At 45.0% G+C, this 27,764-nt stretch overlaps 3 protein-coding genes across 6 annotated transcripts; 2 read left to right on the top strand and 1 right to left on the bottom strand.

Annotated features, from left to right (window-relative positions):
• The first annotated feature begins 41 nt into the window (after positions 1–41).
• LOC126912966 (60S ribosomal protein L38) lies at positions 42–2,966 on the top strand. 2 transcript variants are annotated; one of them, XM_050707586.1, is made up of 5 exons: positions 42–143; positions 312–338; positions 1,230–1,290; positions 2,239–2,361; positions 2,905–2,966. In XM_050707586.1, the coding sequence occupies exons 2-5, from the start codon at positions 336–338 to the stop codon at positions 2,928–2,930; spliced, it is 213 nt and encodes a 70-aa protein (XP_050563543.1). In that variant the 5' UTR covers positions 42–143; positions 312–335; the 3' UTR covers positions 2,931–2,966. The 2 variants fall into 2 exon arrangements, with proteins under 2 accessions (XP_050563543.1, XP_050563544.1); XM_050707587.1 differs by lacking the exon at positions 42–143 and adding an exon at positions 165–200.
• Positions 2,967–4,932: 1,966 nt separating this feature from the next.
• LOC118264780 (alpha-1,6-mannosyl-glycoprotein 2-beta-N-acetylglucosaminyltransferase) lies at positions 4,933–6,451 on the bottom strand. Its single transcript, XM_035577411.2, has one exon. The coding sequence runs from the start codon at positions 6,396–6,398 to the stop codon at positions 5,043–5,045; it is 1,356 nt and encodes a 451-aa protein (XP_035433304.2). The 5' UTR covers positions 6,399–6,451; the 3' UTR covers positions 4,933–5,042.
• Positions 6,452–7,310: 859 nt separating this feature from the next.
• Positions 7,311–27,733, top strand: LOC118263967 (tuberin-like). 3 transcript variants are annotated; one of them, XM_050707591.1, is made up of 28 exons: positions 7,315–7,681; positions 7,775–7,911; positions 8,636–8,893; positions 10,145–10,281; positions 10,355–10,724; positions 11,088–11,229; positions 11,305–11,450; positions 11,532–11,873; positions 11,939–12,169; positions 12,240–12,801; positions 14,725–14,880; positions 15,063–15,259; positions 15,332–15,442; positions 15,514–15,893; positions 19,560–19,908; positions 20,692–20,834; positions 21,256–21,303; positions 21,374–21,482; positions 21,557–21,759; positions 21,832–21,980; positions 22,441–22,490; positions 22,581–22,824; positions 23,513–23,628; positions 23,706–23,782; positions 23,950–24,088; positions 24,637–24,777; positions 25,523–25,699; positions 26,858–27,733. In XM_050707591.1, the coding sequence occupies exons 1-28, from the start codon at positions 7,618–7,620 to the stop codon at positions 27,062–27,064; spliced, it is 5,385 nt and encodes a 1,794-aa protein (XP_050563548.1). In that variant the 5' UTR covers positions 7,315–7,617; the 3' UTR covers positions 27,065–27,733. The 3 variants fall into 3 exon arrangements, with proteins under 3 accessions (XP_050563547.1, XP_050563546.1, XP_050563548.1); XM_050707590.1 differs by having other exon boundaries at positions 7,311–7,681; positions 21,835–21,980; positions 22,441–22,824; XM_050707589.1 differs by having other exon boundaries at positions 7,314–7,681; positions 22,441–22,824.
• The last annotated feature ends 31 nt before the right edge of the window (positions 27,734–27,764 follow it).

The raw sequence follows: 27,764 nt of genomic DNA, 5'->3' as shown, positions 1-27,764 counted from the left end.
GACTTCACCACAAGCATTGACAATTTCTTTTTCCTTGAATGTCAAGACTATAACTGTCAGTAATTGTCAATGTCAACAGTCACTGTCATGTCCTCAACTTCAAGAACAAAATTCTGTATTTGTTCCCTTTGGTAGTTTGACAGGTAAGTTTCAATCATATTTTTAAGGAGTTGCTGTAAAATCCGATTTAATCATCTAAAGTACTTTATTTTTGTAAAAATAAATATAACATAAGTATCCATACGTTAGATTTACATTACTTACAAGTGATATTTAACGTTATTTATTCCGTTTTCATTATTTTTTTTCAGTTCAGTTAGAACGCTGTCTTCAACATGGTACGTAAACACTGAATTATTATGAAAGAAATTTCATCCTATTAATTTCTTTATCATTTTTGTAGTATATCACACGATGTCTGTTGTATTGTGAGAAATGGTAGGCAATTCAATTCAAATACGTAATATGTTAGTAATCATATTGATTCTGTTGTGGACTAGTCATAAGATTACCCATTGATCCTCGATTCCTCGAGGAGATGCCTTTGACCGCCTTTGCTCGGCATTGGACATCCTCAAGAGAAGGCTCGTGAGAGATGATGTTTATTTAACGTAAATAAGAGTATCTTATAATGTGAACTGTGTTTAAATAATTTTATTGTGTCTTTTGTACTCATGCCACCAAGCTGAACTATAAATTTTATTTAATAATAATATATATTGTGTATGTATATTTATATACATAAGCTTGTAACCAGCTTTGCATTTAGTCTTACAAACTAAACATGTAGTTATTTGTTACTGCAAATATATGGCATCAATGAATTGTATAAGAAAATTCACACAATTCTGAAACAATTTAGGAAATATACAAATTTATGAATTAAAAATTAACTAAAACTCAAAGTTTACTCACATTAATTAATGGAGAAAAGCACAACTAGTTTCGAATCACAGAGTAACTCTTGGCAGTGTTTGCCCACACTGCTCATGATGAAGAGATAAAACATTATTTTTAGTCAATTAAGGATGTCTATAGCTGTCACTATAGCTATTACAAAAATTATTCATTTTTATTTACTTCTTATATATAGTTTAAATCATAATAATTTAAATTAATAGTATATAAATTATATTAATTAAGAAAAAAGTGTATGAAATATAATATATTCATACAAAATATATTAATCCACAATTTTTATTTTGAGTTTGTCTTGTTTTATGTTACAGCCACGTGAAATTAAAGATATCAAGGACTTCCTACTGAAGGCCCGCAGGAAAGATGCTAAATGTGAGTGACTCAATTTGCATACATGGTATAAGGTGTCCCTTATTTATTTTTTGTGTAGTAGATTAGTTGCTTTATTTTCTAACTGCAAGTAACTGTACCAACATAATCATAGTAGACTATGTGTTTGTTTTCTTATTAAGATATTTTGGAAAGAGTATGACAAATGTGCCATAGATATCTACATTTCTTTAGCTTCCTAATGAGGTATAACATGCTAGGTTATTGTTAGGATTCTCAGAATAAACTTTAAGCCAAGATGCTCAACTATCCGAATGCCGCCGAATTGTATCCTGAGTGGTGTTCACCAGGCGATGGTCCAATCAGCTAATTAGTTGGATGTTTAGTGACGATTGTTCAATTAACATTTGGACTAGTCATTCAACAAATAGCAGATTCAACCTGGTTACTTTAACATGTATCTATGTACTCAAAACTACATATATTAATGAACTAGTTTAAGCCATGACTTGTATAAGTACTTCCAAAGTTATACTTATTATGTATGTAAAGTTTCAAGCAAGTTAGTAAAATGTAGTGTAAAGAAGTATGTACCAAGTTGATATTTGTAATGGTAGTTGAATTCAAGAATATTCTGTATAGATTTTTACATAAATACATGACTGCCTCGTTGGTCGAGTGGTCGCAAGTGCGACTGCCGAACAAGGGGTCTCGGGTTCGATTCCCGGGTCGGGCAAAGTAATACTGGGCTTTTTTCGGAATTTCGAAAAATTTCTCAGTGGTAGCACGGAGTCTGGAATTGTGTCCAGGATATGGCAATAGGCTCACCCCCTATTACATGGGACTTTAACACAAAATGGTGAAAAGTGGGTGTACATTGTATAGCGGCATTACGTGCCGTAATGTGCACCTCTGCCTACCCCTTCGGGGATAAAAGGCGTGACGTTGTGTGTGTGTGTGTGATTTTTACATAAAAATTTTTTGTTGCAGCTGTCAAGATAAAGAAAAACCCAGAGAATGTCAAGTTCAAGGTGCGATGCTCACGGTTTCTGTACACACTGGTTATCACAGACAAAGAGAAGGCAGAGAAACTGAAGCAGAGCTTACCACCAGGTATGTGCACTATATTCAATGTGTTGCTCTGACAGTTTTTCTCAATGTTATAGACAGCTTTATCAGTACCTTAGTTATCTGCTCACTTGTTTGTTCACATCGTGGGCCACAGGCAAAATATCATCAAATGGCATTACGCTGCCGCAATCAACACGTCTATAAGGTTCCATACTCGAATGACCAGCTCCAACTTAGCTAGCCAATCAGAGAGCTAAACACGTTACTGTTTCAATCGCGTTAGGCCGGGTGGAAGCGCGACTAAGATACTGAAAAAAAATCAAAACCAAAGGACGCCCGCGACCCCAGTAGAACGAATCTTTAGAAAATAGTTTAAAGAATCAACCAATTTATGAAATTAAAACATTCTGTTGTTGACTACTCAATGAGAAGGGTCTGATGTTTTGCTTGTATGTGATGTCGCCTGGATTATAAGTCAAACATAAGAAAATTGCATCTGTTTACATTAAAATTCGATATTTTACACATATGAAAAATATGTACACATGCTGCTGTTTTGTTGAATAACAAATTTGTTTGTTGCAGGTCTCCAGGTTAAGGAAGTGAAGTAATGTGACTAGATTAAAAAATAAAATAAATATCCAAAATTATTGCATTTTATTATAATACAAATAACCCCTAACATACGCTTATTGTGTAAATAGCTAGTAAAGGAGAATGAATAACATAACTAGGACATCACAGGTACGTTATTAGTTTCACTTTGTTATTAGGTCAGCAGCTGTAGCATATTACAATATTTTGTACTACAGGGCGCGTGAATAACTGACTTTTTGGTAACTATTTCTTTTTTGTGTTAGTTGCTAATGAAAACGATGAAAAGAATAGATAAAGAATTACAGACAATTAAATTGAATGCTGTTTTCCAAGAATACAAAATAACGATGTAATTTTGTTCAAAGAAACCAGTATCTGCGGAAAGATCCATACATAAAGCAAATAATAATTCCTTCTAATATAATGCGCAACCCTTGCAGCTGTGCTTGCGGGGTTAACGCGAGATGATACAAACGACGCCCGTTTCTATTTTCCTTCTAGCGGTTCCATATTACTAAAACGTTGCCGTCCACGTTATAATGCGTCACTTTCAAATTATTTTATTTGCAAGAAATACATATTTTGCTAATGAAAATTTTTAGCCCTAAAGTCATGGTATTCTGCCTGCAGGCAAGCGTGCGAAGAAATCAAAGTCACCATTATAAATTAAATGATTACAATACTTGATAATGTTGAGTTATAGTTATAGACATATTACTTATACAACGTATATGTATAATATGCAATGTATATGCAACGTCACGTCTTTTACCCCCGAAGGGGTAGGCAGAGGTGCACATTATGGCATGTACTAATAAAAAAAACCGGTCAAGTGCGAGTCGGACTCGCCCATGAAGGGTTCCGTAGCAGCAAGTAGATAACATAATATAAAAGTTATAAAATAACTTGGTTATACATAGTGTTTGTATGAACGACAAAGTTATATATGCGGTTTTTTGATAATGTATTATTTCTTAAAAACTAATAATGATATCTCGTTCAAACCAATTTTCGTTGAAAGTTTCCATTGAAATCTACAGCATAGTCTTTTTATATTTCTCACTCTCTTCAACTGTGTGGGCCCAACAGTTTCCGAAATAAATCGCTGTGACATACGGACGGACGGACAGCTAGACAGACATGACGAATCTATAAGGGTTTAGTTTTTTTTTCCATTTGGCAGCGGAACCCTAATAATTTTTATTATCAGTGTATATTTTTATTCTTCTATATATTCTAATATATAATATTCTAGTATATTCATATCTAAATCGTATTGGTGTTCGTTAGTCTCGCCAAAACCCGAGAACGGCTGGACCAATTTGGTAAAGTCTTGAATTATTTGTAGAAATCCAGGGAAGGGTTTAAAAGATTAGAAAAAGATGTTTGAGTCACGAACTTTACTAGGCCAGCTAGAATTCCATAAATTCCTTAATAGTTAATAGGTACAATACAAACAACAAATCTGGAGCCAATCTGTTAGTTTCTTTTTGAAAAGATTATCCTGCATTCGTTTTAAGTGGTTTGGTAGGTAACATGGTTATAAACAGGATCATGTTATAGACATTTCTCTAAACTTCTTTGCAACAAGTTGGTTGGAATGATAGGTTAAAAACTTAACCCTTTTTTGTCTTAGCATGACCTCATTACGTAGCATGAAGTAACGCATGTGCCTTTTTGTAAAGAGAAAGATTTATTTTATGCAAATTCACGGTAGTGGAATAGTTTTGTTAATTTGGTACTCGGACCGGACACAAATAACATTTATTTCGGGTCAATTGAAACGTTTTTAGGGGTTTGCTAAATAGCTTACATCTTGTCCTTGAGTAAAAAAATATAGGTATATAATGTAATGCAATGGTTACCTGGTTATACCCAGTTAGTCTAGCTAACAATGTTACCCATCACCAAAAAAATTATAATACTTTTTTAAATCCGCCCACCGGAGCTCCGTTCTGTAACTATATCCGAGGCTAAGTGTGAATGGAAATACTCGTCAGTGTCCAGCTACTACGATAAGTAGGAGCCGAGCAGAGCGGGTGAAACCACGCGGAATTTGGCTTTTGCCCACCGGAGCTCCGTTCTGTAACTATATCCGAGGCTAAGTGTGAATGTGCAGTGTCCAGCTACTTAAAATTCATATTACGTAGGTCAGCAATCGACATGTTCATTTTGTGTTGTGCGACCGTAATGTAGTCGGCTGCTTTGGTGGTGGTCTGCGAGTAGGTCGTTGCACTCATGTCGTTTGTGTTGCTAGTGGTTGTCGACATGAGAGGGTCCAGGCACAGCAGGTGATCCCGCAAGTCACCCCAGCCTCCGTTGCCCCGTGGAGGAGGCTTCACACCTGAGTTCACTCGGCCGGTACTACTATACAACATTACTGCCTTCACATTCGAAGGAAACATCCTGGCGCCAACTAGCCACAATGCAATTTGTTGCATGGCCGCGCGCCCGCTAGGGAATGTGCTGGTGGAAACTACACGCGGCATCTGGGTGGCCACCATATCCACATGTCCCTCATTGAACTTCCTAAAAGCGTTGAGCAGCGAGTAGCTCCAACTGAGATCGTCATACAAGCAGTAATATGAAGAAACCGCACTTATCTTATGCCACAGGCTTTTATTGAACGCCAGGCCTTTGTCAAAGGGAGGATGCCACGAGGACACTGAAAGTACATCAAAATCTAAATCTTTTGCGCGCGGCCTTCCAAAGGACAGAAGGTGAAGTCCTGGAAGGTAAGCCTGCGACCGCGTCATATACCGCAGCATGTATAGTAAATCTGGCAAAACGTAATCGTCCTCTTGTAAGAATACGACGGTGCCCTTGAATGTATCGGACCAGTCGAGATTGTTGAAGATGAAATTAGCTTTCCACCACCAGTGATGCTTGTGCTCTGTGAGGCGACCGTCGCGACTACTGCAAAACCTTTTCGTCCTCCCGGCTGTACTCACACAATCATCGGGGTCTATGCCCGGAAACTTGTTCGGATACAGCTGTAGCGAATAAGGATAAAATATCTGCATGAACCTACAGAACGTGATGCCGGACACGAGTTTGTTGATTCTGTCGTCATAATAACTGTGTGAGAAGACAAGCAGAATGGATTCGACATCGCGCACCTGCGCCAACGACACGATCAGGTACTGCAACCGCTCCACGTCACGATGCACCTGCACCACTAGCATGTTCGTCTTGCTGGTCACCATGCCGTACTTCTGCGTCTGGAACACTGTGCGCTCGTAGTTCAGCAGTTCGATGGTGCTGGCTAGCTTGCTGATCTCTGCGCTTTGCAGTTCACAAGGTTCCCACATGAACTTTTCATTGAATTTGACATATTGCTGTAGGTGTTGCGGAACACAATCAGCGTGCTTTAACTTTGGATGAAAAATCTGCTTGTACAATATATATAGCAGCAACAAGAAACAACAATATACTGGGACTCCTCTAACTCTCGCCCTATATATGAGTAGTTTTAAATTCATTTCAAATATGTGACATGATCTAAGGACATAAATATGTAACGATTTTGACGATATACAGGCTGTCCCTGGAAATAAGGATCGAACTGCAAAGAAGAAAGAAGTATTGTTTTTATTTTTCTTTATTTTCGTTTTAAGTTATAGTAATTTGTACATATTTTTTTATTACTTATTTAAGTTTACATTTAATAACTTTAACTTAAAAAAGCAAAGAAGTAATTTCCAACCTTTTTGCATGTCCACAAAAAATCTTATTCTGTGTCTACCTGGCTACTATGTTTTTGCATATTATTATTATGATGTTGCATGTTGGAGTGGGGTTTCAGGTTGGCTGAGTGTCGTGCCGTGAGTCACACGGTATAGAGCCACATATAAGTGAGGCGTCGATACCCCGGGCCACTGATACCCCGGGCGAAAACATTGTGGCGCCCACTTGAGGGAATCAATATCAAGTGTTAATTTTTTTGCTGATCCCAAGTAAAATTATATAAAAAACATCTTTCCTTTAGCGTTATCCAGAGCTAACGACGCAGACGTAGAAAGATTTGTAGCTCCTCTTTTACATATAATACATATACATATTTTTATATTTTTTCATTTTTTTGGTGCCCTGGGCCATCGGCCCATCACGCCCCCCCCCTAACACTGCATAATCGTCATAACCACTCATAACACAGCGCCACTTCATAACAAACAAGTTTAGTGTGGCTTTAATTTCCCTAACCAAGGACGTTAAAACTTGGTGCCCTCGCGTGTACAGTGTACACGATGACGCCTTTCTTCAACGTTCTTGGCTCTAACCATGAAATGTATAAAACCGATTGGCGCGCCACGACACACGTGGCCAATATATTTCCGGTTTCCAGCCTTTATTTTACTCTTAAGATCTATATATTATTTTAATATTGAAACTCGCAAGAATATCAAGTGACAAAACCTAAATAAAATTTAGAGTCCAATTTGAGTACCTATCTCGATTCTCGATTCATTATTTCGTTCAGGATTTTGCATTGAATGGCTACCTGTCAGCTGTATAAGAAGTACTTTGGTTGGGGAGCTGTCAAACACGGTGAATAGAATAGCAAAGCCAGGAGCGGTAGTGAGAACTATTTTAATAAATATGAGTTTTTATTCGCAATCTCTTATTAATAGGTAATCGTGACGCCTACCCCTAAATCTGAAAGAATAGCTAAAACAAAACCGATACCGGCATCGTCGTAAAATGAATTCGAGAGATAGATCACTACAAGACAAATTGAAAGTGCTCTTCAAAAAGGGTGCATCGGGTGAGTGTTTTGGTTCGATCTAGAGGCAAAATCATAAAATGAAAGAGTTGCGAGGTTCGAGTGTAGATGAGTGTATGTTGTCAATGTGTGCAGCGCCGCTGCCGCCGCGCAATGAGCTGGTAGTGAGCGGAGAGCTGGAGCGGGAGCTGAGTGCAGACGCGCCCCTGCACCGCAGGCTGCGCGCACTCAAGGAGGTCGGCGAGAAGGCGATCCACATCCGAGTGCAAGAGGTGAGCTCCACACTGAATGTTTGTTATTGTAGTACCCTCTATTAACTTGTTCCTAGGCAGTCTCTTTTGCTACATTCCTTTCCTTCTTGAGCTATCTGCTTTGTCTTGGAGACTAACAGATACACAAATGTTTGTTTCCATCATCAGATTTATTGATATCTTGGTTAACAATCTGTGTTCATGTAATTTATTTACATTCGTTATTTATGTTATAGGAACATTAAAGTTAGAAACCGTTTTTTATCAAATGCCAGATTATACCCTGTCTGTATACCAAATTACATCAAAATCCATTCAGTAGTTTAAGCATGATTGATGGAAAAACATCCAATCAAATGAAATCTCAAATTTATAATGTGTGTGTGTGTGTGTGATTATAACAATATGTCTTAAAGATATAACCATATACATGTTATATGAAGGGTAGAAATGTAACTGTGTTGATAGCGAATAACAAAAACTTGACCTCACAGATCACAAAAAAGGTACTTTTACTATAAAGACCCTGTACCCGTAATTTTGTATGCCAACAAATAAGTGTATAAGGGTGAATATTATATTTAGCCACATATTCAGTGTGTTTTGTCTGGTTCACATAGTATTACTAATTAAAGAATTACTGCAATGGCAGATGTTTTGGTCACTGGTATGTCACAATATGTAATTATTATGAAATGTAAGGATACTTTTGTATTGTCCGACTTTTATTCTTTATTGTCAAAAGGGTGGAGTTGAAAAGCTTTGGTCATTGACAAGAGACCTGCTAGAGGATAGCAATGTGGAGGCTCGACATGCAGCATTGTGGTTTCTGCGGTGCTTGGCAGAAGGACAGGCAGACTACCTGCAGATCATGCGCACAATCTTGTTTCATTATTTGCGAGACACTCATGCTCGCCATAGTCCCGAGGACACTCAGCTACGCTTCAAATTACTGCACACACTTACCAACACAGGAAAAAATATTAACTGCTTTGAAGAAGAGGTAAGTAAATGTATTACTTTTCAAACAAAATCCTATGGCAAACTCGCTATCCACTGGGTCATTTTCCTGTGGTTGCTCGTGCTGAGTGCATGCTAATATTACATAATGATGTTGGACTGCCCTTTATATAGATTGTCAATTGTCAAAAAAAAAAAAATTATACTAAATCAATGTCTTTAATTAAATTTTCGATACCTTGGCTGACGGTACAATTGTAACTCCGATGGAGATCTCGCTGGAGCCAGCCAATTGTGTATGTTTGATGATGACAACTACAAATTGGTTAAGCTTGCATACACAAGTAGAATGTATTTAAAGAAATACTTTCTTTTTTTTTAGGATTATGGATACATTCTACATTCCTATGCTGCCTCTTAGTGATGTAAATAATGTCAATTTTTAATTATTTGCAAACTTGAATACAAATATACGTATTTACTTAAGAATTTGGAGTATTTGTCAATGTCCTATATAAAAATTGTGCTTGTTTGATTATTGAATTAAGTTGATCCTCTCGTATTCGAACTTTAACCATGGTAATTTTATTACGTGTGGTATCATCTTTCTTATCTCATGGACCATATTCTGTGTCACTGTCAGCTGATTTGTACAATACAATATTATATAGGGTTAGGGTGGTTATTGAAAACCCTCAAAAGATTTACACTGTATGAAATATAGGCGGGCAGGTATACCCAGACACAATAATGCGACTGTACAATGTGCGTACACTACGGCCAGTATGAATTACATTATAATATTCATTTTTTCATGGGCTTGTGTCAGTAACTTGTTGAAAACCATAATCATTTACTCTAGTTTTTATTGATTTACCGACTTCGTAAAAAGGAAAAGATGTCCTTTTTACGAAGTGTACTGTTTTAACAAGTTATTCTCGATTTCTGTGTTATGTTGGTGTCAAATCAAAATGGGGCGATCAAAGCGAAGCAAATCATGCCAGTTAATAAAATGAACAATTTTTTTTTAATGTAGTATTAAAAATAAATTTTCTTTTTACGAAATTATTATTTCACGTGCCATAACGGCAAATACCTTACACTATAAACAAACGACATCCTGCCAAGTGATAGGATTATTGCAACGCTAAGTCAGGCTTTTAGGTCGAAATGTCCGGTTTTTGTAAAGTAGAAGACAACTCTATGTAGTATCGCTATTGTACGTAGATGAAGTCGCGAGCAGACGTCGGTACTGGTGCGTATAGTTGGTGTAAGACAGTGCACGTGTTCACAGATCGGGCCGTTCCTGCTGGAGTGGCTGCCGCAGGTGCAGCCCGCCACGCAGCTGGTGGAGTTCCTGCAACTCATCATCAATGTCGTCAAGTACAACGCCACGTATTTAGACGAGCACATCGTCCACGGGATCGTCGAGTACGTATCCATTCTGTCGTTACCGACGGCGAGTAGCGAGTAGCGCGCTGGGCTGACCGGGGTGGTGTTGCAGCTGCGCGTGCCAGCTGATGGCGTACAGCGCGGAGGGCGGCGTGGTGGCGGCGGCGCTGGCGCTGCTGGAGGCCGTGGTGGCGTACTCCATGGTGCCGCGCGCCGCGCACCGCGCCTTCGTGGCGGCGCTGTGCCGCACCGTGAACCTGGAGCACCACTGCCAGCCCAGCTGGAAGCTCATGCGCAGCGTGCTGGGCGCCGACATGGGCCACGCGGCGCTGCAGCAGCTGGTGGCGCTGCTGCGCGCGGGCGGCGACGAGGCGGGGCTGCAGCGCGGCGCCGTGTTCTACGTCAACATGGCGCTGTGGGGGCCGCGCCGCGTGCCCACGCTGCGCGTCTCCTACCTCGCCGTGCTGCCCGCCTTCCTCAAGGTCGACCACCAAATATTTCTATATGTATCAAACTCGATCGAACGAATATCGCTTATTTCGCGGTGTAGTCATTTGCTAATGATTACAAATATGTCTAGCTAGCGCGTCACGCGTCCCCAGACAACATCAACCCTTCCAACAAAGAATATAACTAAATCGATTGGATAATTTCAAAGTTACTGTCGGATAGTAAATAAAACATTAAAGCGTGGGTAAGTGTTAATCTAAATCTAAATAATAAAATGATTATTCCATTTTTTGTTCACAAAAAAGTGATCGTCGTGTCGGTTCGGATGTGTAAGATGCACGCTTCTCATACACGATTGCATACATGTAATGGAAGATCTCACGGTGCATGCGCAGGCGCTGGAGGGCGACCAGCCCGTGGTGACGTACGAGGTGGTGGTGAGCCTGCACGGCGTGGTGGCGCGCGCGCCGCTGGAGCTGTGCGAGCCCGCCTGGGACGTGCTGCTGGCCATCGTGCGCCGCGTGCTGCAGCAGGACAGTGCGTGCACTACTTTGTACTACTCCCCATCCCCCATACCCCCACACGCGCCCGCTCACTCCGCCGCTGTTACAGAGCACTACGAGCCGCCCAACGAGCTCATCCACGACGGCGTGCACGCGCTCATCACCAGCATCGAGCAGCTGCAGGACGCCGGCCAGTACCGCGGCGACCCCGACGCGCTGCTGGAGCTGCTGGACGCCTGCGGACACGAGCGCCCGGTCAGTGCCGCCCGCGCCCCGCGCCCCGCGCCCCGCGCCCCCTCCGCCGCGCCCCCACTAACTCGCCGCTCACGTGTGCAGGAAGCGTCCACCATGCGGCTGGTGAGCGCCCGTGCGGCGGCGCTGGCGCCCCCGGGCGCCGAGTGGGTGGCTGCAGCGCTGGCGCTGGCGGAGCGCTACGTGCGCCAGGAGGCGCGGCGCGCCGTGCGGCTGCATGCGCTGCAGGAGCTGCTGGGCTTCATCCGGCGGCACCGCTACCTGTACGGCGAGGAGCTGATCGAGCTGGTGGCCATCCCGGTGCTGAGTTCGTGCGCGCTGGACGCCGAGGTGTCGCTGCGCGCCGCGGCCGCGCGCGCGCTCACCGAGCTGGCCAAGGGCTGCACGTCGGACGCCTGCACCGACCTCATCGACCTGCTGGAGAAGGTGCGCCCCGCCCCCCGCCCCCCCGCGGCGTGTGGCCGCAGTACTACAACCCGCGCGCTGTGCAGATCCTGAACCGGCCGTTCGAGATGTACGTGTCGGAGGTGCCGGTGCCGGCCGACACGGACACGAGCGACGTGGCGGCGGCCTGCGCCGGGCTGCTGGAGCTGCTGCACGCCAAGCTGCTGGCGGCGCCGGCCGCGCACGCGGCGCGCGCCTTCCTCGTGCTGCTGGAGCACCTGGACCACCACTACCGCCGCCACGCGCTCTTCATGCACCACCCCGACGTCCGCATCAAGGTACGCTCCCGTCCGCCGCGGTTCCCGGCGCCGCTGGAGCGCCGTACGACCGGACAGACGTTATGTGCAGATCTTCGAGATGCTGTTCGGGCTGCGCGCCAACCAGTTCAACTGCGTGGGCTTCTGCTACGACGCGAGCGGCGCGGCCGTGTACGGCGCGGCCAGCCTGCGGCTGCGGCCCGTGTGCTCGCCGTTCCTGGTGGCGGAGCCGCCGGCGGCGCGCGGCGCGCCCAGCGGCGGGGGCGCGGCGCGCGAGCTGGCGCCGGGCGCGCTGGTGCTGGGCGTGGGGCGCGCGGCGCGGCTGCTGGCCACGGCGCTGACGCGCGAGAAGGACTGGGCGGTGCTGGCGCGGCTGCTGCGCGCGCTGCCGGCGCTGCTGGCGGGGCGCGCGCTGGTGCTGGGGCGGCGCGCGCAGGACCTGGACCTGCTGGCGTCCACGCTGTGCGCCATGGTGGGCGACCGCAGCCTGAACTTCCCCGAGTGCCTGCGCGCGCCGCCGCAGCACAAGCTGCTGGTGTCGGAGTTCCACGGCGCGGCGCTGCCGGCGCTGGCCGCCATGGCGCCCTACCACGCCTACCTGGAGCCGCAGACGCAGCAGCGCATCGTGCGCTGTCTGCTCAAGTACGGGATGGGTGAGTACACATACTCGTTTCTGAATCTTTCATTATACACATGGACATATTATTATACATAATAGAACATCGATCTATGTGTTAATAAATTATTTATTCTAACCGACTTAAGTAAAGCAGCAGGTTCGTTTCCATTTTCGACAGTTACTTTGAAATGATAAAATCGATATTGTATGGCTTATGTAAATATACTTTTAAAAAAAAATCTACGAACTCCTAAACATTGAGGAGTTGTACCTTCCAACATGCTCATCGACAAGAAATAATGATCATCAGACGCAAGTAGTTGAATAGCTTCATGAAATTGTCAGTACTTATTACTTCAGGGGTACCCTCAAATAAATATATTCCAGGGGTACCTTGACTACCGTCGGATCTCACCGTCAGATGCTCGCAGGGCGCAGCAGTACCAATATAAAAAAATCACACAAATCGGACCAGTAATGTTCGAGTAATCGATGTAAAAACTACAAAGTATCGTGGAAATGAAATCGTTCAAGTATTTATAATGCTTATACAATGACCAATCCGTAATATTTTTATGGGACCGTATTTCGAACAAAACGTCTAATAACTCCAATAGGTCCATAAACAAACAAAGAAAAAAAGACCATCAAAACATACCGGCCGAAATGAGAACCTCCTTCATTTTGGGAAGTCGGTTACAACTTACAATACAGTGTACACAAATATAATAGCGGACAATATGAATATAGAGTAAGTTGGTCCGCAGTGAAGTAGACGTCCCGCCGGTGCTGCGGTGGGGACATTGTACCCAGCAAACATTTTTGTCATATAATCAAACATTTATATAACTTTGAGTCGTATTAAAGTTATTTTACAGTAGTTTTTATAACTCTTCGTCGTGTACTGGTACCTTATCTGACCGAATAGTCATATACATTTTTGGTCGTATTATAATGTCATATAGACGTTATTACGACTTTTTTATACAATCATCGTATAATAGTGTCTACGACGACATCTTTATAACTTACATACACAACTGTTTCGTCGTGTAAACGTTTTCGTAGTATAAACGTCGTAATACTGACAATTTTGTCATATAATTACCTTTTACACGACTGCTATACGGACAATTGTTGTTTAAACGTAGTATTAGTAACCATCACATATAAGTCGAATATTAGTCTTAAGAACGACCTCTATACGTCCTAAAGTATCACAAACATGATAATACGACTGCTATATAATTAATAGTCATGTTAAAGGTTTATAATCACCTTGTATACCACTTCCACCATTTTTAAATCAAATTTATAATATTTATTTACAATGAACTCGCAGCTTATTGGTCGGGAAGTTATATAGTTGTCATATAACGCAGTCACATAGTAAATTATTCATAAAAATATGTGATAACATTAAAAATTTGAAGGCGCATTAAAAATTTGTTAAAAATTAACTTCACATTAATCAGTAAACTTGATTGCCCAATGGTTTACAACTGATGGAATGGTTTTATCACCTCAAATAACAAGAAAAAAAAAACAAAATAAATACCGCTGTCAAAAACACTACTCCATTAAAATAATATTTTATAATATTCGTTCTTAATATAATCTTTAAACGACCATTACATACCGATTACATCATATAAAAATCACATTTGTGACATTAAGTCGAATACACGTCGCACCAGCTACCACTACACGACATGTAGTCAAATCGCCGACGCGTATATGACTACTATGCGACTAATTAGGTGTTTTATATGACTGTTATACGAAACTCTTAGCGCCTTAAGTTATATAAAATGGGCCCAAATGCCGTCGAGTAAACGTCCTTATGACGTTTATACGACTAGACTAAATAACATTAAGTTGTTACCAAAACGTCTACTCGACGTCTTAAATGTTTGTTGGGTACTCGCTAATGTTGTCATTGAATACTCACCCGCAGTGCTGAGGACGCCGCAGCCGTACATCAACGCGCTGACGATATTCACGCTGGAGACCAGGGAGACCATGGTGAAGATGTTGCCGGAGGTGTTGCTGGACCTGTCCAAGATCTCCGACACCAAGGCCATCGCCAGTCCCATGCTGGAGTTCCTGTCCAGTAAGTAGAATTGCAGACAACAGGTAATAGAATATATTTTGTAATACAACATCTACAATAGAGAACAGATGATTTCTATTACAACATTATAAAACAGTAGTTAGAAGAAATAATATATGAAATGATGAATTGAGAAGTCAGGCGTTGTATGGGCAGTAGCAGTGAGTGCGGTTGTGTTGCAGCGCTGACGCGGCTGCCGAAGGTGTTCGCGTCGTTCGTGGAGGACCAGTACATGTCGGTGTTCGCCATCCTGCTGCCGTACACCAACCCGTCGCGGTACAACCACTACGTGGTGTCGCTGGCGCACCACGTCATCGCCGCCTGGTTCCTCAAGTGCCGCCTGTCCTACCGCCGCAACTTCGTGCGCTTCATCATACACGTGCGTGTCTGTCCCCCGCGCCTCGCGTCCCCGCCCCCCGCACCCCCTCGCTCACAGTGTCTCTGTGCACAGGGCCTGCACAATTACATCATCATGCCGTTCGAGGAGCAGCTGCAGTACAAGAGCAACCACTTCCAGAACGCTAACGAGGACTCGTCCAACCGGCAGCGCAGCTCCAGCCTGGTGAGTGGCGTGTGGTGTGGTGGTGGTGTAGTGGTGTAGCGGAGTGGTGGTGCTGACGGCGGGTGTTGCAGGGGTCCCGCGCGGTGTCGCGCGTGCCGCTGGGCGGGCGCGGCGCGGGCGCCAGCTCGGCGTCCGCCGCCTTCCACGTGGAGCTGACGGAGACGTGCCTGGACCTGCTGGCGCGCTACACCAGCACGCCGTGCAGCGTGAAGCCGGCGCGCAGCGACACGGCCGAGTTCCTGTTCGCGGGCGGGCCGGCCATGACGTGGCTGGTGGGCCACAAGCTGGTGACCATCACGACGTCGGGCTGCCTGCAGAACTCGCTGAAGCAGGGGCTGTGCGAGCGCTGCGCCGCGCTGTGCCGCCAGCACGCCGACAGCGTGGCCGAGCCGCTGCCGCCGCTGGCGCCCGCAGCGCCCGCAGCGCCCGCCCAGCCCGCCGACCTCGAGCGGTATGAAACATTATGAAACATTCAATATTTCCCGAATGTTGCGTATCTTATCACTGTGGACCCCGCTCCGGAGCCCGTTTAATTGACACGATCCACAAGTACGGTACATATAGTTAACGAACTATTCAATACAAAGTTACCTGTACACGGGCGGTGAGTTTATAATTGGGCCTCAAGCTTCTGTATGTGGTCATATTTTCAAATATAATTCAGTATTCGATTTCCGGGTCGGGCAAAGCATTATTAAGATTAACCGACCGAACTAAGTAACTAAATGCATTGTTATCATGATACTCTAAACAGCTTGCTATGAGTTCACTTTCTTTTTTTTTTCTTCTCAAAAATGTTTAAGTAATTGTCCATTAAGGAGGTATCTATATTACACCTAAATAAGCCTACTAACATTAAACATTAAGTACCAATGTGACTTCTTCCAAGTTATACAATATGGAGGTCACTCACATGACTTAAACGATACTACAAGTATTACTAGTCCACAGAAGCATAATATACTTAACTAGCGGACCCGACAGACGTTGTCCTGTCTACACATCTTTAATTTGAAAATTTGTTGGATACACTGTAAAGCATTCCAAAATCAACAACTACTAATAAATTAAAAATTAATTAAAAATACATTGTCCAGCGGACAAAATTGTGAATCTAAACCATTCTCAGATCCCCTTGAACACACACAAAAAATTTCATCAAAATCGGTCCAGTCGTTTAAGAGAAGTTCAGTGACATACACACTTATAAAAATAATAAAATAAAAAATAAAAATAAAAAAGCCTTTTATTTCCAGTTTAAAAAGGTTTTCTACATCTAATTCTTAAAAAAACAAAACAATTATTTGCTACCTATACCAATATTAACAAAAAAATATAAAAAAGTAGGGAAAGTGTTGTTGCTTAAAATTAGCCTAGATTACATTTCTGTTTCAAATTTTACTAATATAATAGATATAAAAATCATATTTGGTAGGTATGCAGTAGCTTTTTATTGTACTGGAACCCCTCTCAGGTGAAGGCCTCCTCCAAAGCTTTCCATTTTTCTCTGTCTTGGGCTATTTGTTGCCATTTTGGGCCAGTAATTCTTTTAATATCGTCTTCCCACCTAGTGTATGGTCTACCTCTACGGCGTTTTCCTGGTGGGCCTTTCCATGACGTAACTATATTTGTCCATCGAAGATCTTTCATTCGTGCTATGTGACCGGCCCATTTCCACTTTAGCTTTTGGCTGTAGTTGAGGGCATCTATTGCTTTTGTTTGTGTTCTTATTATATTGTGCTTTATTTTTTGTATTTTCTTTATACTCAACATACTGCGTTCCATTCCTCGCTGGCATGTGGTTATTTTATTCTTTATTGCGTTGGTAAATTTCCATGTTTGACATGCATATGTCAGACAAGGTATGAGACACGAGTCCATGACTCTTTTCTTTAATTTGGTAGGCATGTCACTTTTAAATATTTCCTTATTATTCCAATATTTTACCCAAGTTTGTTTCACTCTTCTCTCTACTTCTGATTCATTGCTGTCTCTGTTAAATCCAATTTGTTTGCCCAAATATACATATTGATCCACATAATCTAATGGGTTATTATTGATTTTAACTTGTGATTTTTTGAAATTGGTCATGACTTTGGTCTTGGTGATATTCATCTCTAAACCCACTTGCCTGCTTGCCGAATGTAGAGTATCTAACATATATTGCAGTTGTAGGTTCGATTCTGATAATAAAACCAAGTCATCCGCAAATCGTAAGTGGTTCAGGTATTTGCCCTGTATATACAAACCGCAGTTTCCCCAGTCTAGTTTGTTTATGATAGATTCTAGTACCGCAATAAAAATTTTTGGGGATAAGGGGTCTCCTTGCCTTACTCCCCTTCTGACTGGGAAGTTTGGGCCAGTTGTTTCCATTTTGACTCTGCTTGAGCAATTGTTATAAAGATGTTTGAGTATTGTTATGTATTTTGGGTTTACATTTTGGGCTTTTAGCGTGTTCCATATGCTTTCATGTGAGATTGTGTCGAAAGCTTTTTGGTAATCAATAAAAGAAATGTGCAGCGGTCTCTGTTGTTCTTGATATTTTTCAATTATCAGTTCCAGTGTGTGTATATGGTCTAAAGTAGAAAAGTTCTTTCTAAATCCTGCTTGTTCAATAGGCTGACTTTCCTCCAATGTCGTACTAATCCTTTGATTTATTATTGCAGAGAAAATTTTGTAAATAGTTGGTAATAGGCTTATAGGCCGATAGTTGCTGATGTCTTTTGGGTCTCCTTTCTTGTAGAGCAAGACAATATCGGATTCAGACCATTGTGAGGGTGTAGCACCAGTTTCTATTACCAAATTAAATAGTTTGGTTAGTGGAGTAGCTAGTATGAAGCAGGCTACTTTTATGGCGTCGTTAGTGATATTATCTGATCCTGGGCTTTTATCAGGCTTTAGTCTATTTATTGTTTCGATTGTTTCTTCACATTCTACTGGTTCTATGGGTGGTTGTAGCGCTTCAATATCAGTGTGATCGTTTCCAGTGTGGTTCGTGTCTCTGGTTATGTTTGTTGTGCTATATAGTTCTTTATAAAAATTTGTAGCAATTTTTATTATATCTTTTCGGTTGTAAGCAGTGCCTCCTGAATTTTTTAATCCTTCTATCCATGTTTTGCCTGTTCGTAGCTCTTTAAATCCCTTTTTTAGACTTCCAGTTTGTTCTAAATGTTTTTGAAGAATATTCATTCTGTGGTTTTTATAGTCTCTTTTAATATACTTGCTTACCAACTTGTATAGTGCTTTGAGTTCATTTTTCATTGATCTCGTTTTATTTTTAGTTCTCTGTAACTCCTGTCTACGTTTTAAAAGTCTTTCCGTATTTTTTGTGAGTGCACTGCGCACTTTCGTTGAGTTTGAGTTAGGAGTACGTGCGACTTGTAAACTGGCTGTTATAGTTTTGGTTAGTTCATCATAGTAGTCCTGTACTGTCACGTTATTTTCAGCTTGGATTAAAGGAGTTAATTGTGTTACCAAGTTTTCCTTATAAATTTGTATTTCTTCTTCAGTTTTGAGTGTGCTATTTTGCTTATTGACATATTTGGTTCGTGTTTTTACGGGTTTACTAAGTGATATTTTTGCTCTGAGTGGTCGATGATCTGATGTAAAGTTTATACTTAATGTCTCAATGTTTTGAAATGAGTAAGGATGTTTTGACAGTATGAAATCTATTTCATTTTTATATTGTCCATTCGGAGACCGCCATGTCCATTTCCTTTTACCTCTTTTATTGTAAAAGGTGTTGATGATAGCTAGCTTGTTTTCCATCGCAAAGTCTATAAGTCTTTGACCTCGCGCGTTTCTTTTTCCATATCCATACTGTTTCATTATTAAGTGTTCATCTTTTTGTGGTTTACCAATTTTGGCATTAAAATATATATACACACTTACAGAAGAATTATATATATAAAGATATTACAACGAAAACTAAAAATTAAAAAAGAAATAATTAAAAAAGTATTAAATTCTGTATGAACAGCTACATTGTTTCTCGGTCACAGAAGAGCTGCAGTGTAGTAGGTTGTCTTATCTGAACCGTATGCAGGTATTTCTGTTCCCCACGGCACGAAGTAGGAGCGTGCGCGGGTAGACGCAGTAGAGGTGAGCTTGGTTTCAGACAAAACTCGTCGGAGAACAAGAGCGACCCGCTGGCGGCCGTGCTGAACCAGTTCTCGCAGCACTTCGAGCGCGTGTCCAAGGAGGTGGACGGCGACGAGGCGGGCTGGTCGCGCGTGGCCGAGCTGGCGGCGGCCGGGGCGTGTCCCTGCTGGTGCGCCAACTGGGCCGAGGTGCACGTGCGCTCGCCCACGGGCGACGTGTGCTGGGTCATGCGCGTGCAGAACCACATGAACTGGGACTACCTGCTGGAGTCGCCGCTGCAGGACGTGGCGGCGCTGCTGGCGCCCGCGCCGCTGCGCCCCGCCTCGTCCGCCTCCAGCGGCCTGGGCGACTCGCGCCACGACGCGGTCAGTACTGCCGCGGCTACATAACTATATACGCATTCAATAATGTACTCAACTTTACGATTAAGTATTATACGCGTCACAATCTAAGAAGCCAACCCTGACGGCTGCCAGGCGGTGAGAGGTAAATAAGTTCGATTGCTGTTTACGACCGTTTCCTGTGTCGCCGAGTTAAAATAATTCACGTTAGTAACCACTGGATCGAGCTAAAACTGCCGCCAAAGAGAATAATTACGTATTCGTTTAAAAAAAAATATTAAAGACTTTTTATACGACCAAGTTAGTCTGTTTCATAAAAATTTGATATAATTATTTGTAAAATAATGACATGTATATGTATTCGTACTATCTTAGTTCCGTCAGTTTAAAAATATAGATATCGATAGTGAGTACTTGAAGAGTTTGGAAGCTTTATTTCTACCTAAATATTTCGTCTTATGATCTATCTAATGTATAAATGTTTTTATGTATATGAATAGATGTAAAATAATAGCTAAAATATTTACTAACAATAGTTAATTTATTATTAATTTGCTTCTACTTATTTGAATAATGTATATTATAAAATGGTACTAACTATCGTGGACCAATAAAATAGTTGTAGTACAGTTGAATACTCGGCATACGCCTACGCTGAAATGTCGCTGGCGTGCCAGGCACAGTGGACACGAGCGTCCCCGGTGGTCGTCCGTGTTATCTGTGCAGGCAGTACGGGGAGCGGCGCTGTGCCGGCCGCGCTGTAATACATATATATATATATATATGTTCACCTCGATACTGCCGCAGGGCTCGGACGGCGACCCGCGCTCTCGCAGCGGCTCGTCGGGGTCTGCGCGCGCTGCGCCCCCGCAGTCTGCGCCCCCGCAGCCCGCGCCCCCGCAGCTCGCGCCCTCGCAGCCCACGCCCACCACAGACCTGCACAAGTCTAGGTGAGTGCCATTCCTATACGTTCTCTGTTCTTAAACTCGACTCGTTGTTTTAAAATATTGTCAAGTGGTTAATTTTGATAGTTGGAATTGTACCCACTTCCTGATGACAGATCCTTGCGATATTTGATACACACTCTCAATCTTGACGATCATACAATTCTTTCCATCTCTGTTATGGATGTTGTACTTGTTTGGTACAATAGAGCTCGAAAAGCTGTTAAACATAAAAAAGTGTAAATGACATGTTAAAAGTAATAATAGTGTTACAGATTAGCAAACTATTGTATGTTTCATTCATTTATTTATACTTAATACACACGTGGCTTGGCGAGTCCCTCGACTCATCCTGCAGCTACTACTGTCCGGCGCGCCGGCCGTACAGTAGTGGGCAGCGCGTGCAGTCAGCCGACGTCTGTTGTAGCTCGGAGTCCACCGTGGGCGACAGGAAGCCGCCGGCCGGCGCGCGCAGGTGAGTGGGGGCGCGAGCGGGGGGAGGGGCGCGGCGCGCGGGCGCGGCATGTACACTGTGTCTGTTGCAGCGCCGTGGGCCGCATGAGCACGCAGCCCATCAACATCCCCGGCTCCCCGCAGCGGCAGAGCTCCTCCAGCACCACGGACGAGGACGACATGCTGCTCATCGTGCCCGAGGTGAGCCCCGCCCCGCCCCGCCCCGCCCCGGCCCGCCCCGCCCCGTCGGCGGCACTGTAGCGTGAGTGTTGCAGGGCAAGTCTCGGCACCCGGTGCGCCGCTCCAACTCCTCGCCCGAGATGTCGTCCTCGTGGAAGGCCAGCGTGGCGGCCAGCGTGGCGGCCAGCGCGGCGGCCAGCGCGGCAGCCAGCGCGGCAGCCAGTGCGGCGGCCAGCGCGGCGGCCGAGCTGCCCGTGGACCCCGACGACATGATCCTGCTGCCCAGCTGCGAGCCGACGTGAGTATACATACGGCGTACATTCGGCGCGGGCCAGGATACAGGCTGCAGTACTGAGAGCTTGCGTTGCAGCAGCAGCACGGCGCAGTCGCTGCACGCGCGGCAGAAGGCGGCCAAGAAGAGCGACATGCGCGTGTCGTGCGAGGCCATCCCCGAGGAGATGTCGGGCACGTCGCCGCACGCGCCGCATCCGCATCTCTGCACCTACAACTCCGACCCCGGTCAGTGCCGCCTTAATTAACACTTACTTAGCGTAAGAGACCACTTAAACTAGGTAGCGTAAGTGACCACTTAAACTAGGTAGCGTAAGTGACCACTTTAACTCACCTCTCACTCGAATTCGTTTGCACTATCAGTGTGTTTTATCCGTTGCTGCGTTTCTCAGTAGCTAAGATAGGTGCTTCCTGCAGATAGGTGACCCTATTTTAACTCAGGGGTTCCTTAAAATTTATGAGACGTTGGTAAAACCGGGCATTCGTGTTTCACTACTTACATTTGAGCTCTATAACAGATGTATAATAATAAAATCGACTAGGTATCGTTATATCATCACAAATCTATTAAACTTGTTTGGCCCGTGTAATACGGCTTAGAGATACACGCTCCGTAAAAATGTGTATCGGAGTCAAAGAGCTAGCCATCGTATAGTTTGTCGTCATAACATCCATCTCGTGTGCGCAGGGTCCGGCGAGGGCGCGGGCGGCGGCGGGGCGCACCACCAGCTGCAGAAGGTAGGTGCGGGCGCCGCGGAGGGCGCGGAGGGCGCGGAGGGCGCGGGGCGCCGGCAGGTGAGTACGCGCTCACTGGCCGCGCCTGTGCAGACGGCCAGCGACGGCACGGTGCCGGCGGGCCACGACCTGCCGCCGCTGGCGCGCTCCAAGCGCTCCAACACCATCTCCGTGATGAGCCCCACGCGCCGCCACAGCGCCGCGCCGCGCGCCGCGCCGCCCGCGCCGGCCGCGCCGGGCGCCGTGGGCGGCGGCGGCGGCGGCCTGTCGCCGTCCTTCGTGTTCCTGCAGCTGTACCACAACATGAGCACCTACCCCATCACGCCGCCCGTGCCAGGTACTCGCCGCCTTCCGTGGCTCCCGACTGCTTCAATCGGATACGATGACTTTCTTGTTTTAGGGTTTTTTCATTCTCATTTTATAAGGAAACGCATTCGGTTTTTTAGTTTTTTAAATTACATTTTTTATTTTATTTTCTTTCAGTTTTATTACTGAACAAATTTATTTAATAACCTCACACACATAATACAAAAGTGCATCCCGAACGACGCCTTTGAGGCTGAAACCCATCGAGTCGTTCAGGCTATAAAGTGAACAATATTAGAATTTGGCGCCACAAATCCGCTATTTTGTTATTTTATACTTTATTTTATATTATTACCCTCCTTCTGGCGCAGTCGGGTAATAAGTTAAATAAGACCAGTAGATAAGCCAAAAAGTGTATTTTTGTCTTTGTGCCAATTTGAACAGTATCAACAAACACGGCATTATACCAGCCGCGCCACATGTCCGTCACATTCCTGGACAACCTGCAACATTACGGCAGCTGTAATACTAAGCAGCTGTATATCAGCAGACTCTGAGTCCTCCGACTCTTATAGGTTGGTTCACTGAAGTAGGCTGACTCCGACTCGTACTACCGCGGGACAATGTTTCTTTTTATTTTTATTTTCTATTATAGATCAAAAATGTACCCTATATTAAAAAATAAAAGCTAAGACTAGATATGATATGCGCGTGTCCAGGGGAGACGCCGAGCATCCTGAACCCGCTGGCGGAGCGTCCGCTGCGCGTGGCCGGCGTGCAGCACGAGCGGACCATCAAGAACCTCGATCTCGTGCCGCCCGTCGAGACCTACAAGGTAACCCCGCCCCCCGGCCCCCGCCCCGCCCCGCCCCGCCCCCGCCCCGCACGCTCTCACCGCTCCACTTCTTGCAGATCGGAGTGTTGTACGTGGGACCCGGACAACAAGACAACGAAGTTTTAATATTGAAAAATGAATACGGCAGTGTGAGGTAGGTCCCTGGCAGCGAGCGAGTGAGTGAGTGAGTGAGTGAGTGAGTGAGTGAGTGAGGGAGCGAGTGAGTGAGTGAGTGAGGGAGTGAGTGAGTGAGGGAGTGAGTGAGTGAGTGAGTGAGGGAGCGAGTGGGCGGACACAGTACAGTGCGCGTGACCTGCACAGATACGCAGAGTTCCTGACGCAGCTGGGTACGCTGGTGCCGCTGGACGGCGCGGACGACCAGCCGCACCTGTTCCTCAACCTGGAGAAGGGCGGCAAGGACGGGCACTACACCTACGTGTGGAACGACGACATCATGCAGGTGACGTACCAACTAGTCGCAGGGCGTGCGGCGCCGCGACACGTCTCATACGGTTTCATTACAACGTGGCCGCTTGACGTCAAGTTTTATTACATCAAAATGTTGCACATCCCTGTTTATATTCTTCTAAACTGGCCGGCATTCCCTACATCTCGTCTCTGCCACAGGGTGCTGGATGTACCTACACATTGCTAGCTGCAAATAAACGTTTCTTTGCCTACCTACCTACCTAGCAAAGTCTTTGTATAAACTGCAATTTCTAGTGGTGTGCTAAAATGAAGCGATACGGACGCGGTGGCGTCGTCTACGTGAGCCCTTACAAGTCCACACAAATAAAACATAATGTACAAGTTGATTGTACAGTGATCCTCTCAGAAAGGAACACTTTAAGTGAATCTGTGGTGACGGCAAGCACGCGTGTGTCAGTCACTAAACTTATGTTTTATGAGCTTCCTATATTGAGAAGCAACAGCCATTACATAAATTTCCTTAAAGAGTTGGTCAAGTTGTTGAGTTCCCCGTGTGAGTGTAGTGGCGCGGCGTTGCAGGTGCTGTTCCACGTGGCCACGGCGATGCCCTCGTCGGCCAAGGACCCCACGTGCAACGAGAAGCGCAAGTACATCGGCAACGACTACGTGTCCATCGTGTACAACGACTCGGGCGCCGACTTCAACATACACACCATCAAGGTACCTGCCGTCTGTATACAGGGACGCCGACTGCCATGCAGGCAGCATCGGTTGCTGTTTATGACCGATTCCTGAGTCAATATTTTAAATCAATGTTTCTTCGAAAGTATTGAATTTTGTAAGAAAAGAAAAGCAACAGTCGAGGGTTAGCGCGGCGATGGGCGCGCGCAGCACTTGCCGTGGAAAAGCGCCTTCGGGGAAGAAATTAGGGCAACCGGCTACTACGCCACATGCAGCGAGTTCGATTCCCGCTCGGTGTGTCAACTTGTATGAAAAAGTATGGAGTTTCTCTCGCTCGTTCTTCTCCATAGGAGTTTACACTGGGAACGAACAAATTGCTTTACTTAACTTTTTTTGTTTTGACTTTCGTATTGTCTTCCTGGACTAATGGAAATAAATTATTTTGACTTGACTATGTTTGTAAACGCATCCACGCGGCAGGGGAGACAATAAGTACTAGTGTGAGGCAAAGAAAAATCTCTGGAAACTGCTGCTTTAATGGACGAAGTTGACGTAAAACAAACATCACGGTTAACTCACGTAAATTTATGGAGCAAAGCTCTACTAGTTGCGAGTCACTGACGAACTCTTCGTTCAATATCATCAGTAGGCTGCGCGTCGTTGCCGCATCTGTGCGCGCTGCTCTTCTCCATTAATTACCGTGAGTAAACCGTGAGTTTTAGTTAATTTAGTATGTCTCACGATAGTTATAATAAAAATATTGACGTAAAATATGTTATACCAGGGACAGTTGAACTTCTGCATCGTAGTAGTGGAGCCGTACGAGCACGGCATGAACCGCGTCTTCGTCAAGACGAAGGACGAGCGCATCCGCACCAAGTTCCTGGCGCACCACGACACGCACTGCGTCTCCGACTCCAACGTAGCGCTGCTCGCGCGCCAGATGGCGCTGCACTGCGCGGTACGTACTCTAGTGTAGTCTCTGTAGCCTGTGTAGTGTATACAGCCGCACCACGGCCCTGGTGTAGCCTGTGTAGTGTATACAGCCCGCACCACGGCCCTGGTGTAGCCTGTGTAGTGTATACAGCCGCACCACGGCCCTGGTGTAGCCTGTGTAGTGTATACAGCCGCACCACGGCCCTGGTGTAGCCTGTGTAGTGTATACAGCCGCACCACGGCCCTGGTGTAGCCTGTGTAGTGTATACAGCCGCACCACGGCCCTGGTGTAGCCTGTGTAGTGTATACAGCCGCACCACGGCCCTGGTGTAGCCTGTGTAGTGTATACAGCCGCACCACGGCCCTGGTGTAGCCTGTGTAGTGTATACAGCCGCACCACGGCCCTGGTGTAGCCTGTGTAGTGTATACAGCCGCACCACGGCCCTGGTGTAGCCTGTGTAGTGTATACAGCCGCACCACGGCCCTGGTGTAGCCTGTGTAGTGTATACAGCCGCACCACGGCCCTGGTGTAGCCTGTGTAGTGTATACAGCCGCACCACGGCCCTGGTGTAGCCTGTGTAGTGTATACAGCCGCACCACGGCCCTGGTGTAGCCTGTGTAGTGTATACAGCCGCACCACGGCCCTGGTGTAGCCTGTGTAGTGTATACAGCCGCACCACGGCCCTGGTGTAGCGCTGTGTTTATACAGGGTGACTTTAAATTCGACGTATTGGCAAAAGTATAATTCGTTTTAAAATAGCAAGCTAATTCCTATCAAATTTTGTTTTGAGTCAATAATTTCGTCAATAGAAAACTGGATTTATTTAATAAACATTATATGACACTAAGCATAAAATCTAATAGAAAAACTTTCTTGGTTTATTAGTTACCCAGAAACGTGAAATTATTTATAAAATTCTCAAAAACAAATGAATAACTTGATGATAAGTAGAGTGTAAAGAGAAAAACATATTTATTTGCGAAATTTTTGTTTAATATGACCTCCCCACGACGCATATTCGAACCACAAAATATGCCCCGAGGTCCCGGGCAAATTGTGTAGGAAATTAGTTGTATATAGTAGAGGTCCCGAGAGGAACACGTCGAATTCAAAGCCACCCGCGTACCGCCCGTACCCGCGGGGCCGGGCGCGCGATGGTGATGGTGGCGGCGCTGTGTGCAGCTGGCGTCGCAGATCTCGCAGTCGCTGAAGCTGGGCGGCGCGCCGTACGCGTCCAACTCGCTGGAGCGGCTGCGGCTGCTGAAGCGGCTGCGCGTGCGCGCGGAGGCGGAGCGCCTGGCCGCGGCCGCGCGGCCGCCGGAGCCCTACGCCGGGCCGCCCGACCTGGCGCACCGCGTGGCCATCGACGACTTCAACGACTACACCTAGGCCGCGGCCGCGAGCGCCCGACGCTGGTCGCGCCGCCGTGTCTGTCGTCGGACTTGCCGCGCACTCTGCTTCGCGTGTCGCCGACGACGGTGTCCGACTACTTTGCTTATATCTCGATCAGTTTATTTTTACATGAACCCTTACGTGAGATGTGATAGTAGAGTAACGAGTAAATACGATATAGAAATATGAAGTATATGATAAAGCTGACAAGTTTTCTACAAATCGCTTCGCTTACGAGTTCCCGCGACTTTGATGTAGAAGTTTTTCAATAAATAGAAACAATACGAGCCGCCGCCAGTGAAGTGGACGACTGCCGGACCCCGTGTACTGCGGAACTGTTTATGTTTCATTCGATTCTACTGATAGGTACGTGTTGGTCTAGGTTGGACGTGGCTTAAATAGTTTAATTTCATATATAAATTTAGATTTGAACTGAATAATGTAAAAGTTAATGTTAAGAATTCTGAATAAGTACATGTTTTCACAAAATAATGATGAGTTTGTCGTAGCGAGGAGCGCAGCGCGGCCGGGGCGTGACGTCACCGGCCGCGCCGCGCACTCGTCACTGAATCGCTACACAGTTGAGGCATTTCTTGTTTTATATATTTTATGTAGCAATTTATTTCCTGACAAAACATTTTGTAATCAAATAAATGATGGCTATTTGTCCTATGTTTCATTATTAGTGCCTGTTACC

The sequence above is a fragment of the Spodoptera frugiperda genome, unplaced genomic scaffold, assembly GCF_023101765.2.
Source record: "Spodoptera frugiperda isolate SF20-4 unplaced genomic scaffold, AGI-APGP_CSIRO_Sfru_2.0 tig00000034_1, whole genome shotgun sequence".
Classification (NCBI taxonomy): domain Eukaryota; kingdom Metazoa; phylum Arthropoda; class Insecta; order Lepidoptera; family Noctuidae; genus Spodoptera; species Spodoptera frugiperda.
This window is presented reverse-complemented; position numbering and strand designations above follow the sequence as displayed.

Bases quoted from the DNA above. Each gene is read 5' to 3' on its own strand.
- LOC118263967 (XM_050707589.1), top strand. From the start codon at position 7,618: ATGAATTCGAGAGATAGATCACTACAAGACAAATTGAAAGTGCTCTTC. The intron at 11,451-11,531 runs GTCAGTGCCGCC...TCACGTGTGCAG, and splicing joins CCTGCGGACACGAGCGCCCG to GAAGCGTCCACCATGCGGCT. The intron at 15,894-19,559 runs GTATGAAACATT...GCTTGGTTTCAG, and splicing joins CAGCCCGCCGACCTCGAGCG to ACAAAACTCGTCGGAGAACA.
- LOC118264780 (XM_035577411.2), bottom strand. From the start codon at position 6,398: ATGAATTTAAAACTACTCATATATAGGGCGAGAGTTAGAGGAGTCCCA.
- LOC126912966 (XM_050707586.1), top strand. The intron at 1,291-2,238 runs GTGAGTGACTCA...TTTTTGTTGCAG, and splicing joins CCGCAGGAAAGATGCTAAAT to CTGTCAAGATAAAGAAAAAC. The intron at 2,362-2,904 runs GTATGTGCACTA...TGTTTGTTGCAG, and splicing joins GAAGCAGAGCTTACCACCAG to GTCTCCAGGTTAAGGAAGTG.